Raw genomic sequence first — 14128 nt, 5'->3', positions numbered from 1 at the left:
AATGGATGCACATTCACAGATCTAATAATTAAAAAAATGTTGAAATGCAAAACTGTATTGCCCATCGTATTAAAAGAGAGGCCTCATAATGTGAACTACCTAGGCCCGTAAAATACCTAAATCCGAAACTGATTAGGATTAGCTTCTTTTTTTTTTTTTTTTTTTTTCCATAATAGTATTTGAAATTATTTATAGCTAAGAATTAAAATTGCCATGTTCTTGTGTGTAGCTTTCCCTTTTATTTTTTAATCTAAAATTAGTCTTCTGGTTATCTCTGTAGTACGGTTTGATAGAATTTATTCCCATTCCATTATATATTAACCATTTAACCTTATCCGAAAGAATTTGGAAAACATGATTGTAATGGGTTTAATGAATTTTTAAAAAATGAAAAATACTGATGTATAAATATCCAAATTGCTTGCATTAATCAGTCTTAATTCAAAAACAGAAGTACAGGGTAGTTTTACTTGGAATCTTGACCCTTTTAACTATGATAGTTTAAAAACCTACAATCCTAAATTTTTCAGGTTGTAAATGTATTGTTAGAAAATGGAGCTCAAGTAGATCTGGCAGATGCTGACCATAGGACAGCTCTTCGGGCTGCTGCATGGGGTGGCCATGAAGAAATAGTATCCCGTCTATTATCTCATGGAGCATGTGTGAATAAAGTAGACAATGAAGGCCGCACAGCTCTGATTGCAGCAGCTTACATGGGGCATACTGAGATTGTGCAACAACTGCTTGACCATGATGCAGAAATCAATCATGAAGATAATGATGGTAGAACAGCTCTTTCTGTTGCGTCTCTGTGTGTTCCTGCTTCAGAAGGCCATGCACGAGTAGTTAGTTTGCTGCTGGAGAGGGGAGCTGAAGTAGATCATCGTGATAAGGATGGAATGACACCACTTTTGGTTGCAGCATTTGAAGGACATAGTGAGGTAAGAATTCATATGGAAAATTATTTTTCTATTACTTTCGGGCAATGTTGTTTGAACGTTTTCTTGTTAAACGTTGTCTTATTAAAGCTCTTCATAATGGCTCTTTGTTTATCAATTATTTTAAAGCGTTTTTTATTTGTTGATTAGGTATTAATATTAAATCACAGAAAAAGTATATAAATTTAGTAATAGTTTTCATGTTCTTTTAAACAATGTAAATTTTATTATCTTTAATGAAACCTATAATGCGATGCAAAACGAAGACATCTTGTTTAACAAATTGTAGTTAAACATACTTGGCATGCATATTATGTTATCTACTCTTTTAACCAGCTTTACTTTTTGATTTAATTCCATGTATTTTGTGTACTTTCAATTCAATCCTTTTGTAACATAATATAATCATTATTCCATCTGTAATATTATGTTTTCTTGCATTTTAATGATTTTCTAAAGTCAGAGAACAAAATTCATTATGGTGTTTCTAACTCTAGGATAATTATTTATTATTAAAAAATAAATACATTTAAATCAGAAAAATATTTTTTAAATATTCATTTTCAAAAATGTTGTACTTTTTCGATTTAATTACTTGAAGCGTCGGCTATATTAATAATTGCAGATGATTCATTTTCTTATATAAACACATATAATGATAACGCAAATAAGTGCAAAAAAAATGTATGACAAAGCACAAAACTTCCATACATGTACAAACATTTATCTTTGTCACACACAAGTTGAGTGTATATAGGTTTTGTTACATGATGAAAACTATCCAACATCCCTACACACACATACAGTTTTCTGCATTTATAGAATTTTTAAAGTCAAAATCTAAATCAATCCAATACTTATCAGACATTTGTTTAAAGTGTCTCTGGACAGTTTTTGTCTGAACATCTGCATCAGAATCCTTAGTATTTTTATAGAGAAAACATAACCTTCATCTTAGTCATCTTTGATGAAGTAGAATTTTTTGTTAATGTGTCTAGTGCAACATCTCACTTCTCAGTTGCTTATTCAATCAACCCTTGCCTAACAATTTCGACAAGAATTAGGGGCTTTTTCAAGAAACCTTCATTTAGCTACTCCAAAAAAGAAATGCACCATTTCACATCTCATAGGTAGTCACACACTGCAATCTGATCCACTATTGACAAGGCCAGAATTTCTGTTTGTTGTTTAACTAGTCAACAACATTTTCATCAAATTTCAGAAAATATCTATTGCAAAATTTAGCTCCTGTTGAAGTACCCAACTTGAATCTGTACAAGCTTTCAGTGTGCCAGGTATTGAGTTGAATCTTAGGCATTAATCCATGGAACCTTTTAGATATCTTAGAATTTGCTTAAGAGCGGTCCAAATGAACTCTCTTGGTCATATTACTGTAATTTCCTTATAATGTATGAAATATTTAGTCAAATTCCATTTTCAAGGTGAATTGTAGATCTATATAGCCTCTTGATAGATTTTTTAAGATTTTTTTTATTACAATTTATGTTATCTGCTATTAAATACTTTGTAGAATGCAACACCACCAAATGGTTTTAAGTGTGGTACATTGGATTTCTTCCATTCCATAGCTGACTATTTTTACTTTCGACTAGCATCTTTTGCATTAATTTGTTTTTTCAAAAGATTCATCCCAAAAATGTCCACTTGTTATCAGGAGAGTTCTTATTGTAAAATTAGCTTATTTTCCCTTTTATTTATTAACTTCTTTAGAACATTAGCAACAATATCTTCGATTTTTATAAATTCTACAAAATATTTTGTAAATTAGTCAACAACTATTTCTTGTCCCTTAAAGAAGTTATTTTCAGTAGTCCTCATAAATCAATATGCATGAGTTCTAACAGACCTTTTTTTGGTCTGAACATAAAGTTTCATATGAACAGAGGGATATTTTTCCTTTGATAAAGGTATAACAATTTTCAATCTGCCTTGAGAATTTCTCCTAATCTCTAACCATCTGTTTATATAACGTTGCTTTTAAATATTCAAAACTAGCATAGCCTAATATTTTGTGCCAAACTTCATTTGTATTTTCAGTAGCTTTAAAACAAGTTTCATTTTCTCTTTCACATTATTATGAAATTAAGTTTATGTTGAACAGCTTTTCTTCCAGCTTTACTGTGCAAATTAATTGTAAGCAAATTATTTCAAAATTCAGATTAAAAAAACAACAAATTCAAACCACAGCAAAATACTATAAGACAGTTAGACAAGTGATAAACATCAATATTAAGATTGAAATCAAGTATAAAAGCAAAGAAACATTTACTAGTTTAATGTAAATATCCTCCAGTGTGATTTGTTTCTTTAAAGAAAATATATTTTAATCTCCCCCCCCCCCCAGATGTCTTTTGCCTTTTTTATTCCTTTTTAACAATGGTTTATTCCTCCTTCAAGCTAAGAATGATAAACCCGAATGTCTCTTAATATTTTTCTTGACTACGTTATGTGCTTCCGGATGCTATTTTTGTCAGTTTTGTCTTTCACAGATTCACTATTTTCTATCAGTTCTACTAAAAAATTTTAGTATTCAACAGAGCTTCAATTTTTATATTCCGTATTCCAACCATTGAATGGTTCATGTCATATATTCAACTTTCATGTCATATATTTTTTTCAACTGTTTGGCCTATTGAAATACCCCCCATGAAATTTTTGCCTACATGTTTCAAACAAAGCATACACCAGGGCTGTGTGCTGATCATAGGTGTGACTTATACTAATAATTGTCAAAAAGCATCATTTTCTAAGACAAACATGTGTATTTATCTGACAAAACACAAATTTTTCTCCATATATGTTGAAACATATATCTTGATTACACACAAGTGGAGTTGTATGTGTAATGTTAGATGGTTAAAACTGTCCACCAATCATTAGTTCCTTATTTTAATGTATTTGAGGAGCTAATAAGCAAATTAAAAGGTTTTTCTTAGAGTAGAATGAATTATCATTCTCAATGTCATGTTCTACTGATGTAGAAGTGTTTCAGTTTATAAAATTACTTGTTGGGAATTAGAAGATTATTAAGCTAGATTTGCAATAGTTAACTTCGTGATTGAGTTTTCAAACTAAAATGTGCAGGCATTTTACAAATGTAAGAAGTCTGGACATCATCATGTAATACCTTATGTTAGTTAAACACGTTCTAATTACTTAATGTATTTTTGATTTAATAATGTAAATTATTTGTTTTATCAACGCTTCTGGTGGAAGATTTTTCTCACCAAATATGTTTTACATTCTGTCTTTACTAGCGTTGGTCTTGTATGTATGAATGAGAAATTCTTAAAATTTTTACTCTTCATTCTTAAAATTTTTACTCTTAAAATATATAATTATCTTAACTTAAGGTTTCTAAATCTTACGATTACAAAAATTTGTATCACTGATAAAATATCTTCAGCTCTTGAAAATTCAAATTTATGGTATGTAAAATGACTTTGTACATTTTTCCCTCTTTGCTATAGGTTTGTGAATTACTATTGGAAAATGAAGCTGATGTAGATCATGCAGATAACAATGGGCGAACACCTTTAGTTGCTGCTGCTTCGATGGGTTATTCCTCAGTGGTTAGATTATTGTTGTTCTGGGGTGCAGCTGTTGATACAATTGATACGGAAGGACGTACTGTTTTATCTATTGCTGCTGCTCAAGGAGATCCAGATACTGTTCGGCAGTTATTGGACCGAGGTTTAGATGAAATGCATCGGGATAATGGTGGATGGACTCCTCTTCATTATGCAGCTTTTGAAGGACATATTGAAGCTTGTGAATTGCTATTGGAAGCTGGGGCTAAAATAACAGAAATCGATAATGATGGAAGAGTTCCTTTAATCCTTGCTGCACAAGAAGGACATACTGAACTAGTGAGAAAGTTACTAGAACAAGCCCCTTCTATGGTTGATTGCCGTGCCCATGATGGCAAGACAGCATTAAGAATTGCAACATTGGAAGGGCACAAAGAAACAGTTAAGTGAATTTTGCGAGCATTTTTGTGTAAGAATGAAATATATCTATGTTGTTGGTAAACTAATCGGTCAATTCTCCTTTTAAAAGGCCTGGTTATCATTACATAGAATAAAAATATCGATTAAATCAGTGTTGTCTCTTTAAAATAAATATTACAAATGAAGTTTACATAATGTAAATATTTACGATATTGCCGAGTTAAACAGAAATATAAATCTAAATGTTACCTTATTCCTCAGACAATATGGCATCAAATGGCATTCACCAAACAAAATTATTCAGCTAAATGAAAAAACAATATTATAAGAAGTTAATGTAGAAATTGATTAGAACCAAGTAAGCATGTTTGCTATGTATAAGGGGAAACCAAATAAAAACGAGACAGATGGAAAAAAGTAAATAAACTGTTTATTATTATATCAAAAATGATCTTCATAATTATTAATATATTTATCCCACTGTGAGACAAGACAAACAATGCCTTCATTGAAAAATGTTTACTGTTACCTTTGGAACTCTGATTGTACCCAAACGTGTACCTTTTCGTCCGAAGCTTTGCAATGAAACTTCTCCAGTGTAGTCTTAACATCCTAGGCAGCATGTGGGCTCGCATTATCCGGCAACAGAATAATGACGTCTATCAATATTCCTGGCGTTTAAAGTTGATAGTGCGCTTCAAATTTTACAATGCTACCATGTTCCTTTCAATGACATCGTGTCTCCGTGTTCCAGAAAATCAATTCGCAACGATCCCTTGCAATCGTAGAAAAAGGTCATAATTTTTTCCTAAAGCTAGCATGCATGACTTTGGATTTTTTCGGTGGGGGGGGGAATTCATGTGCTCCCATTATTGGCTCAAACGCCTGCTCTCTGGCTCAAAATGATGATACCATATTTCATTTTCCTTGACAATAGGAACAGAAAACGATACACTTGATTGTGATATCGTTGCATGTGTTGCCGTGATGTTGGTATTCTCTCCAATTTCTGTGCCTCCATCAAGCTGTGGGCACATTGTCCATTGTGCACAAATTTTCCAGTACTTCAGATGCTCTGTCAAGATGGCATGAGCGGTACCGTGACTAATGGCCAACATGAACCAAATGCCTCCCATCGTTAATCTTCGATCTTTTCTGACCATAACATCCACCGCAGCAATGTCTGAAGTAGTAATGACAGGACGAGCTTGTCCTATCTACCTGCTGTCTTTCATTAACATTCGATGTCATTTGTTCCATTCAGACACACGTGGCATGCCATTCACAACAGAAATTCGGGCGTGAGTTTCACTTCTTGACACTCCTTTCTCAGCAAAAAAAAAAAAAAAACGCATTACAGCATGATGTTCATCATTCCCGGCCTCCATTGTGATGTTGGACGCACAAGACTCGCTGACTTCATTTCGAGTACGTCTAATAGATAAATGACCCAGCGGTGTATGTTCGCGCTGTTCCTTATTCCCAATTGAAGGCGCTTCTATAAACAACCTACGTATGTTACCAATTTCCCCACCATGCCCGTTATTAGTCTGCCTCGTTTTCATTTGACTATCCTTTATTATTATAGCACATAGAAATGCAAATATGCTTATGTTTCATTGGGTACATAACAATATTAACAAAATCATTTTAGTAAAAAAGAGCAAACATCAATAAATAATATATGCATATACAAAATATGTACGTCAAATCGTTTATTTTGCCAATTCGTTTAAGAAAAAGTTTAAATATACAATCATTTATTATTTTAAATGGACAATGATTTTATGGGTTCTTCTAGTGATAAGAGGTGTTTCATTAAATATAAATCAAACTTGAAAAAAAAATTCGGGTTTCTTGATTTTTTTTTTTTTTTTTTTTTATGCTACAAGTTCTAAAGATATCTTAATTTCATTATAATAATATTGCCTTCAGATTAAAAGAAATTATATTCACTATTAAAATAAAATTCCTTTGAAATAAATATTTGCATGTAATAGGTTATAATTTTTCATGCAAAAGTGGAATTTATTGAATTTGTGCTCTAAATTCTTAAGGTTGTGCATTTTGATTCATATAATAATGTTTCGTATTACACGAAAAAATTTAAGTGACACATTAGAATCCTTTGAAAACTAAATTAAGCCAAATATTTTAAGCATTTATTTTATGAATAATACTAAAATGTCAAAAAATAGATAAAATACATTATAATTTTATAACTTTTTTTTTTTTTTGCATTCATTACAATTTGATAAAATGTGTTAGTTTTTAGATTTCATAAATATTTTTCTGTCTTTTAATTATATTTAGCATTCAAATTTATCTTCAAGCTTTTTAATATTCTTTATCTTAATAGCTTTATAATTTATTATATTAATTGTCATTGAATATTTTATTATAAAAGACATATTAATCAACAGACACATCATACATTATAAGTTTGTAGATGAAAGGTTGTTTCGCATGTCTTAAAAAGTCCTGTCACAGATTAATAAACATTACTAAACTCATCCCAAATAATTTTTCTGTCATTGTTAGCTATAATGGTGGATTCATTAGAGTCTTGATTTACAGATTTTATGTTTTGGAAAAATTCCTAATTGTTTTTATTTTTAGGTTCAATTATTGATATATCATGGGGCCGATCTGAATTACAAAGATGCTGATGGCCGATCAACTCTGTATCTATTAGCTCTTGAAAATCGTACAGAAATGTCAGAATTTTTGCTATCTCAAGGAGCTGATGTGGAAGCTCGTGATTTAGAAGGTCGCACAGCCCTTCATGTCTCAGCCTGGCAGGGTCATACAGATATGGTTGAACTGCTTTTAAATCATGGTGCTGATGTTAATGCTATTGATAATGACTACCGTACTGCTTTGCAGTCTGCTGCCTGGCAGGGACATGTCACTGTAGTGAGACTGCTTCTTGAAAGAAATGCCATTGTTGATCACGTTTGTAATCAAGGTGCGACTGCTCTTTGCATTGCAGCTCAAGAGGGCCATTTGGAAGTTGTTAAAGTGTTGCTGGAATATGGTGCTGATCCAAATCATGCTGATCAGTTTGGAAGAAATCCTATTAGGGTCGCCACTAAAGGTGGACATGAAAATGTAATAAGTCTTCTTGAAGAATACATGGCAAATCTTCAAGAAAGCAGAAATGTGAATAATTTCTCTGGTAGTGTTAGTACAACATCTCTGACGTCAGCTTCAACTGCTGAAACAAAACCTAGCAGTGCTATTTTATGCCAACCAGGAGTTGCAGCTCCATCTCCAGTGGAATCTCCAGAATCAACTGTTGACAAAAGGCGCTCTTTCATCTCAAATCAATCGTCATCAAAATCTTCTAGTAATTTGACAAACTCTACTAACAAATCTACTTCTAAAAGCCATTCTCAACCTCAGCAACAGCAGTCTCATCAAGCCAGTCAGGATGAGGTTTCCGATTTGCCAACTTCTTCAAGCATCCATAACAGCAAGAGAGGTTCTCCCATGACTTTCACACAACAACTTCAACAGTGTACTAGAAATAGAAATCGTATTAGTCGATTGCTTTCTCCTTTAAGTGAACCTCACAGTCCTGTACTTAGTCCACCACAAAGCCCATTAAGTGATGTGCAAGGTCAGCGACTATCACCTGTCCAGATGACCAGTCCTCAAGGTGGACCTGGTGCTCCTCATTCAACTCATGTACCTATTGTAATATCTTCTGTGACTCAGGAGACAACCAATAATAGCAAACAGTCTCATTTACCTCGACGTATATCTGGGAGCAGTGGTCCCATAGATTCCATTCATCCTATTCCAAGACCCACCGAACCACGCATACGGCGAAATGGAATAGTTACCAATCCTAATTACAAAGGTAATAATGTGCTGTCTGCTGTTCCAGTTAAAAGTAATTCTATCAAGCAAGTTACTAATATTGCCATAAATAATCACTCTGGACAATTAATAAACAAGCATGTTTCACAATATGATGAATCTGTGAAACCAAATGTGTTACCCTTTAAGAAAGAAACTCATTTATAACAAAATTACCAGACAAAAGTAATGAAATCATATACAGTTAACCAAGCTGCTTTCCAAAAGACGCTCAAGTTGTTATGTGTCTTATCATTGCTTCATATTGTAATAAAAATATGATATAAAGCTAGAAAAACCGAAAAATATGTATATATTTACTGCAGAAGTATCAAAAAATAATTTGGCTATTAAAGAAAGATTAAGTTAGAAGTTCATTTAAAATCCATTACAATAGAAGTTAGTTCCTTTATATATATGTATGTGTATGTGTTGAAACATGTTTCTACCTATAACTGATACTAGTTATGTATTTGTACTTTTGATTCCTTCCTTTAAATTGATAAATGGCTGTTTTCTGTGTTGATTAATTTCAGTAAATACTCGGCAAAAAAATTCATTATTTCAGAAGAACAATTTTTTTCGGTTTTTAATTAATATCATACTATCGGAGAGCTTAATTGTAAATTATTTTTAAAGCTTCTTGTAATCTTAATAATTAGGCCTTTGCAAATAAAATGCAATATGTGACAATCCTATATCATATTTCTTGGTTTATCTGACTTTATATGTAAAATATCTCGCAACATGCATAGAAAGGGCTACAAGATGCTTTTAAAATTATTTATTAGTAGACTCTATTGCAGCATAAAATATCTTTAAAAAGAAACTGAATTTATTTATATAACTAGTCTATTAAAAAGTATACAATGCATGCAACATTCATAGTTGGATCAATTGAGACTCGGCTGAAACTGTTGGTTTCGTGGGATGAAAACTCGAAAACGTCTGAAAAGCAATCAGTGAAGAACATTATTTATGATTTTAAATAATCTACTAGTCAATGGACTTTTTTCATTTTTAGCTCAGTTATGTAATTTAGCTTTTGTATTTTTTTTTTTTTTTTTTTTTTTTTTTTTTTTTTGTGAATGAAATTTCGTTATTATTATTACGTCGTTATTGTATTATCTTTTCCTCTAGGTATATTTTTACTTTATTCTATTATTAAGAAAGTCGCAGAAGTTAAAATATTCTTATTGCATTTTTATATGCTCAAAAATAATTTTACTTAAAATTTTAATTATCATTTTATTGAAATTTTTCACTAGTTAATATATGCTAAATTTTGAAATTTTAAAACCTCAAAACAATACCAGTTTCGTTACTTGTATTTTTTAAAGAGTTTGTGCGTGATTATGAAATCGTATTCATTTTTCCCCCCTTAATGGTAATGAATTATTACACTATCTTTTACATATACAAAGATAATTTATGTGCAATGATTTTTAGATTTTTAAACTCGTGAATGTTAACAATTTTAGTTATTATTCTGGAAAGTTTGCAGTATTAAAAAAAAGCATCTAGATTAAGATCAAATAAAAAATATATTTTTATGGGGAAAAAATACAATTACTTTTATATTTACTACAGAGTTTGATTTTCAGTAACCGCAAACTGTTTATTGACTATGTGCAATGTTTTGATGGCCTGTTATACAAATTGCCAAATCCTATTTAATAAAATTAATTTCCTTTATTTGAAAAATTTAATTTTCAATCATTTTTTAATTGCTGTATTTTAGGAATATTATCCAGATTGATGAAATCTGACTATTTCGTTTAGTTTTAAAAAATTGAATGAATTATGAATTTCTTTTTTATTCTCTTATTTTCTCTAACCATAGTTCATTATTTCATCTGAATAACATGAAATATGTTTTTGATGCATTGTAACTTTCAAAGCACGCACATTTGGAAGCACATTTTTTCCATGTTCTCTTGTTTCAGATCTGTGCATCATGAAAAAGGAACCTGTTATATTTTTGGAATGTATATATATATTATGATAAAAAAAGCTCATGTGTAAAGTGTATATTAATTGCACGCTTAAAAAAAAATAAGTGGTGTCCTCTTCAGCAAGTCATAAGAGATCCATCCCATGATTACCTATTTCAACTGATTCTTTAAGCTTAGCAACTTTTTGGTTTTAGGAAGAAGTAATTTCGTGTTTGACCATTTTGCTGCTATGTAACTACTTGTGTTGTTGTATTGGTTGTGAAAATAGGCGTAGTGATTGCCTGGTTTCCATTTAAAAAAATCGCAGCATATCCTTTGTATATAAATCAATAGTACTTTGTACACGATGTATAACAATAGTAAACTTTGTACACGATACCATTATAATACTGATATTTTAGAACTTTTCAAGATTTCTATAGAAAGATTATTTTAGAAAGGGTACAGTATTCATTTCAATTTTAAATAAATACCTTTGTACCTTCCAAGGATTTTTTTTTTTTTTTTTCTAATTTGAACTTTAAACTATTATTTTTAAATTGGTTCATTTTTATTTTATTTATTTAATTATTATTTTAGATTCTTTCAAACAGCCAAGTTATATTTTTTTCCATTCGATTTGTGTATGAAGTGATTCTTTACAAGACATAATTCTACTCTTTTCGAGAATCCTTGTACGATTTATACATATTCCATAGTAGCTTTTGCTCAGAAAACAAAAACTGGACTGTTATAGTTGAATCATGTCCCAGCTTTTTGAAATAATTATTGAACCTAGCAAGGATGATTTGAAGAGGGATGCATTTCTATAAGCATCAAATTTTACTAGCTATTAAATCTTCAGCCATATCTAAAAACCTTACAAGACTAGGTCTCCCCTTTAATTAACAATGCTACTGTTTTTTAGGTAAATAAACTACTGGAATGAATGTAGCTGAGTATTTTTATACTCTTGATAAATTCCTCACTTTTGATGCCTTTTTATGAAGCGTATTTATATGTCACTTAGTGTAGATTTGTACAAGTATATCTTACTCGGATTTCTAACGCTTTTTACTTTGATGATAGATTTTTCATTAAAAGGTTAAGTTTTTCTTCTTCTAAAGTGGTATTAATGGAATCGCATATTAAATTTTTTTAAAAACCATATCGTTGGATTTTTTTGCAAAGAACATGATATCTTGGTAGGAACATTATGGAAATATACAAGTGAGGAATGATTTTTAAAATGTTCTTTCCTTCCTGGATTTTCAATATAATTTTTTTTTTTATGAAGGAGAAGAAATAACTACTCTAATTATTTGTTTTGCACCTAAACATCCCTATTCCCATACCTATCTATATTCATTTTCACTGTTTTAATGCATGACTTTTCTAAAATCAAAGAATTTTTTTTTTTTTTTTTTGTTTCATATCCTTTAAAAAGAACAAAGTTAAATCACATATCATTCTAATCATGAATTAACTTCATTAAAGAGTTTGCTGTGTTTTTGTATATTTTAGGGAAAAAGTTATGTTTGAAGAATAAACTTGGTCACTGGAAAATTCTCTAAATGCTCATACCATTTATGCATAAAAATTTAAATTTATTACAACTCTTTGATGAAAGTATTTATTTAAAAAAAAAAAAAAAAAAGCGCTTCGTTTTATTGGAAGCTCAAATATTTGGTTAAAGTGTTATTTTTCGAATTCTCTTTTCTTCTAATTTTGAACATTTAAAGCTTCCCCAGTCTGATATGCAGTAACTTAAAAAGGGATTTTTTTTTCCCCTCCCCTTCTCTGAAAAGGGTCTGCAGGATAACATAGGTTGTGTTTAGAAAAAGTAGTATATTAAAATAATTCAGTATTTATTCTGAGTAAAAAAAAAAAAAAAAAACTGTTATCTTTTCGAACTTTTTTATGCATGAGACTACCCAAATAAATGTATTCTTTTAAATGTTCTTCAATATATTATCTTAAAAAGCAATTACATAGGATATCTTCATTGCAGAATGTGTATTCACGGCTGTATTGAAAGATTAGCTTTAAAATAAAATTTCAGTGAAGTTCGATTTATTTATTAGTTGAATAATGACTTAATATCATAAGGCTTTTGCAGTAATTTCTTAAATTTTGCAAAAATTATATCTTTTAAAGTTTTATCATTTAAAACTTTATAAATTGTAATCGAATTATGATTGATAATTTAGTTTAATTTCAATTCTCTTTAGTTATTGCATGAACTTATTATCATGACATCCATTTTTTCTTTAATAGGATATGGGTTCTTTTGTATTTTATAATGAAATCAGTTTTCTAAAAAAATCAATAAATTTGAAGAGCCTTTAAGGAATATGTCTGATGACTATACAGAAAAATTTAATTCTAAAACTTACCTCGCCTTTTTGCATTTTCATAGTTCTTTTATACAAGCGAAATAAATTATTTCAAATGTTTGACTTAAATTCAAACCTAAATAGATGTTTTGTCACACAAAGTGCCATAGCCTAACGGCAAATCAGTGATTTTAATAATGTAAATTTTCAAGGAAACCAGGCAATTTTTTTATACCATGTGTTTATTCAATTCCTTAGAAATATGGCTGCTGAGGCTATTTAAAATAGATAGCAATATGGTAGAATTATTCTAAATGCTCGTTTTTTTGTAAGTATGAAAGTGTAAATTCATTACATGTAATTTTTTGATAAAAAAATTTTTGAGATGTCAATCTATACAATTAAATGCTACGAGTTGCTCTTAAGTCTATTGACACATCTATCGGCTGTAAAATGTTCAAAAGTGGCTGTGCATAAAGGAATGTAATTGGATACTTGTTAATAAAGCAATTATTTAGTTTTTGTAATAAACGGCATGTGTTTTTTTAGTTTGTTTCTCATGTTCATGCTGTAAAGTTTACATTTTATCTCCTCTCTTCAACAGATTTATTCTTAGTTTTGTATACTTTATGTTTTACTGAGGAAAAGAGGTGTTAAGCTACCATATGATGCTTATATTATTCTTATATCGTTCAAAAAATGTTAGTATAAAACTAACATTTTTAGATTTTTAATTAGTTTAATGCTGATATTACGTAAAATCAAGATAATATATGAAACAATATACTGATATTAATTTATTGAAATGTTTCTGAGATAAGTGGTATAGTGCTAATGCTCGACCACAGTGAAAGAACAAAGACGGCAGTGTTAGTTGTGAGCGTGATTGTTCCAGTTTTTGCATTTGACAGAGCCAGCAGAAAATATGGTGACATAAGAACACTCTATTAGCTAAATGTGAATCTTCAGTAAAAATTCTATACGCTTTTCGTGGAGCTTCATCTTACACCTCACCAGAGACGGCGGCAGAGATTTGCCGACGGGGAAGCAAGACAAATCCGACAGAGGGGCAAGCACAATATCTC

General features: G+C 30.5%; 1 protein-coding gene across 3 annotated transcripts in view; it reads left to right on the top strand.

Annotated features, from left to right (window-relative positions):
• The window catches only part of LOC129958227 (ankyrin repeat domain-containing protein 50-like), a 101400-nt gene extending 87826 nt beyond the window's left edge, over positions 1–13574 (top strand). For all 3 annotated transcript variants that reach the window (XM_056070515.1, XM_056070514.1, XM_056070516.1), the window contains 3 exons: positions 531–941; positions 4430–4930; positions 7529–13574. In XM_056070515.1, coding sequence (XP_055926490.1) covers positions 531–941; positions 4430–4930; positions 7529–8941 — 2325 coding nt within the window. In that variant the 3' untranslated portion in view covers positions 8942–13574. The remainder of the gene's footprint in view (positions 1–530; positions 942–4429; positions 4931–7528) is intronic.
• Positions 13575–14128: the final 554 nt, after the last annotated feature.

The sequence above is a fragment of the Argiope bruennichi genome, chromosome X1 (genome assembly GCF_947563725.1).
Source record: "Argiope bruennichi chromosome X1, qqArgBrue1.1, whole genome shotgun sequence".
In the NCBI taxonomy this organism is placed as follows: domain Eukaryota; kingdom Metazoa; phylum Arthropoda; class Arachnida; order Araneae; family Araneidae; genus Argiope; species Argiope bruennichi.
Note: the sequence above shows the minus strand (reverse complement) of the source record. Positions and strands in the feature narration are given on the sequence as shown.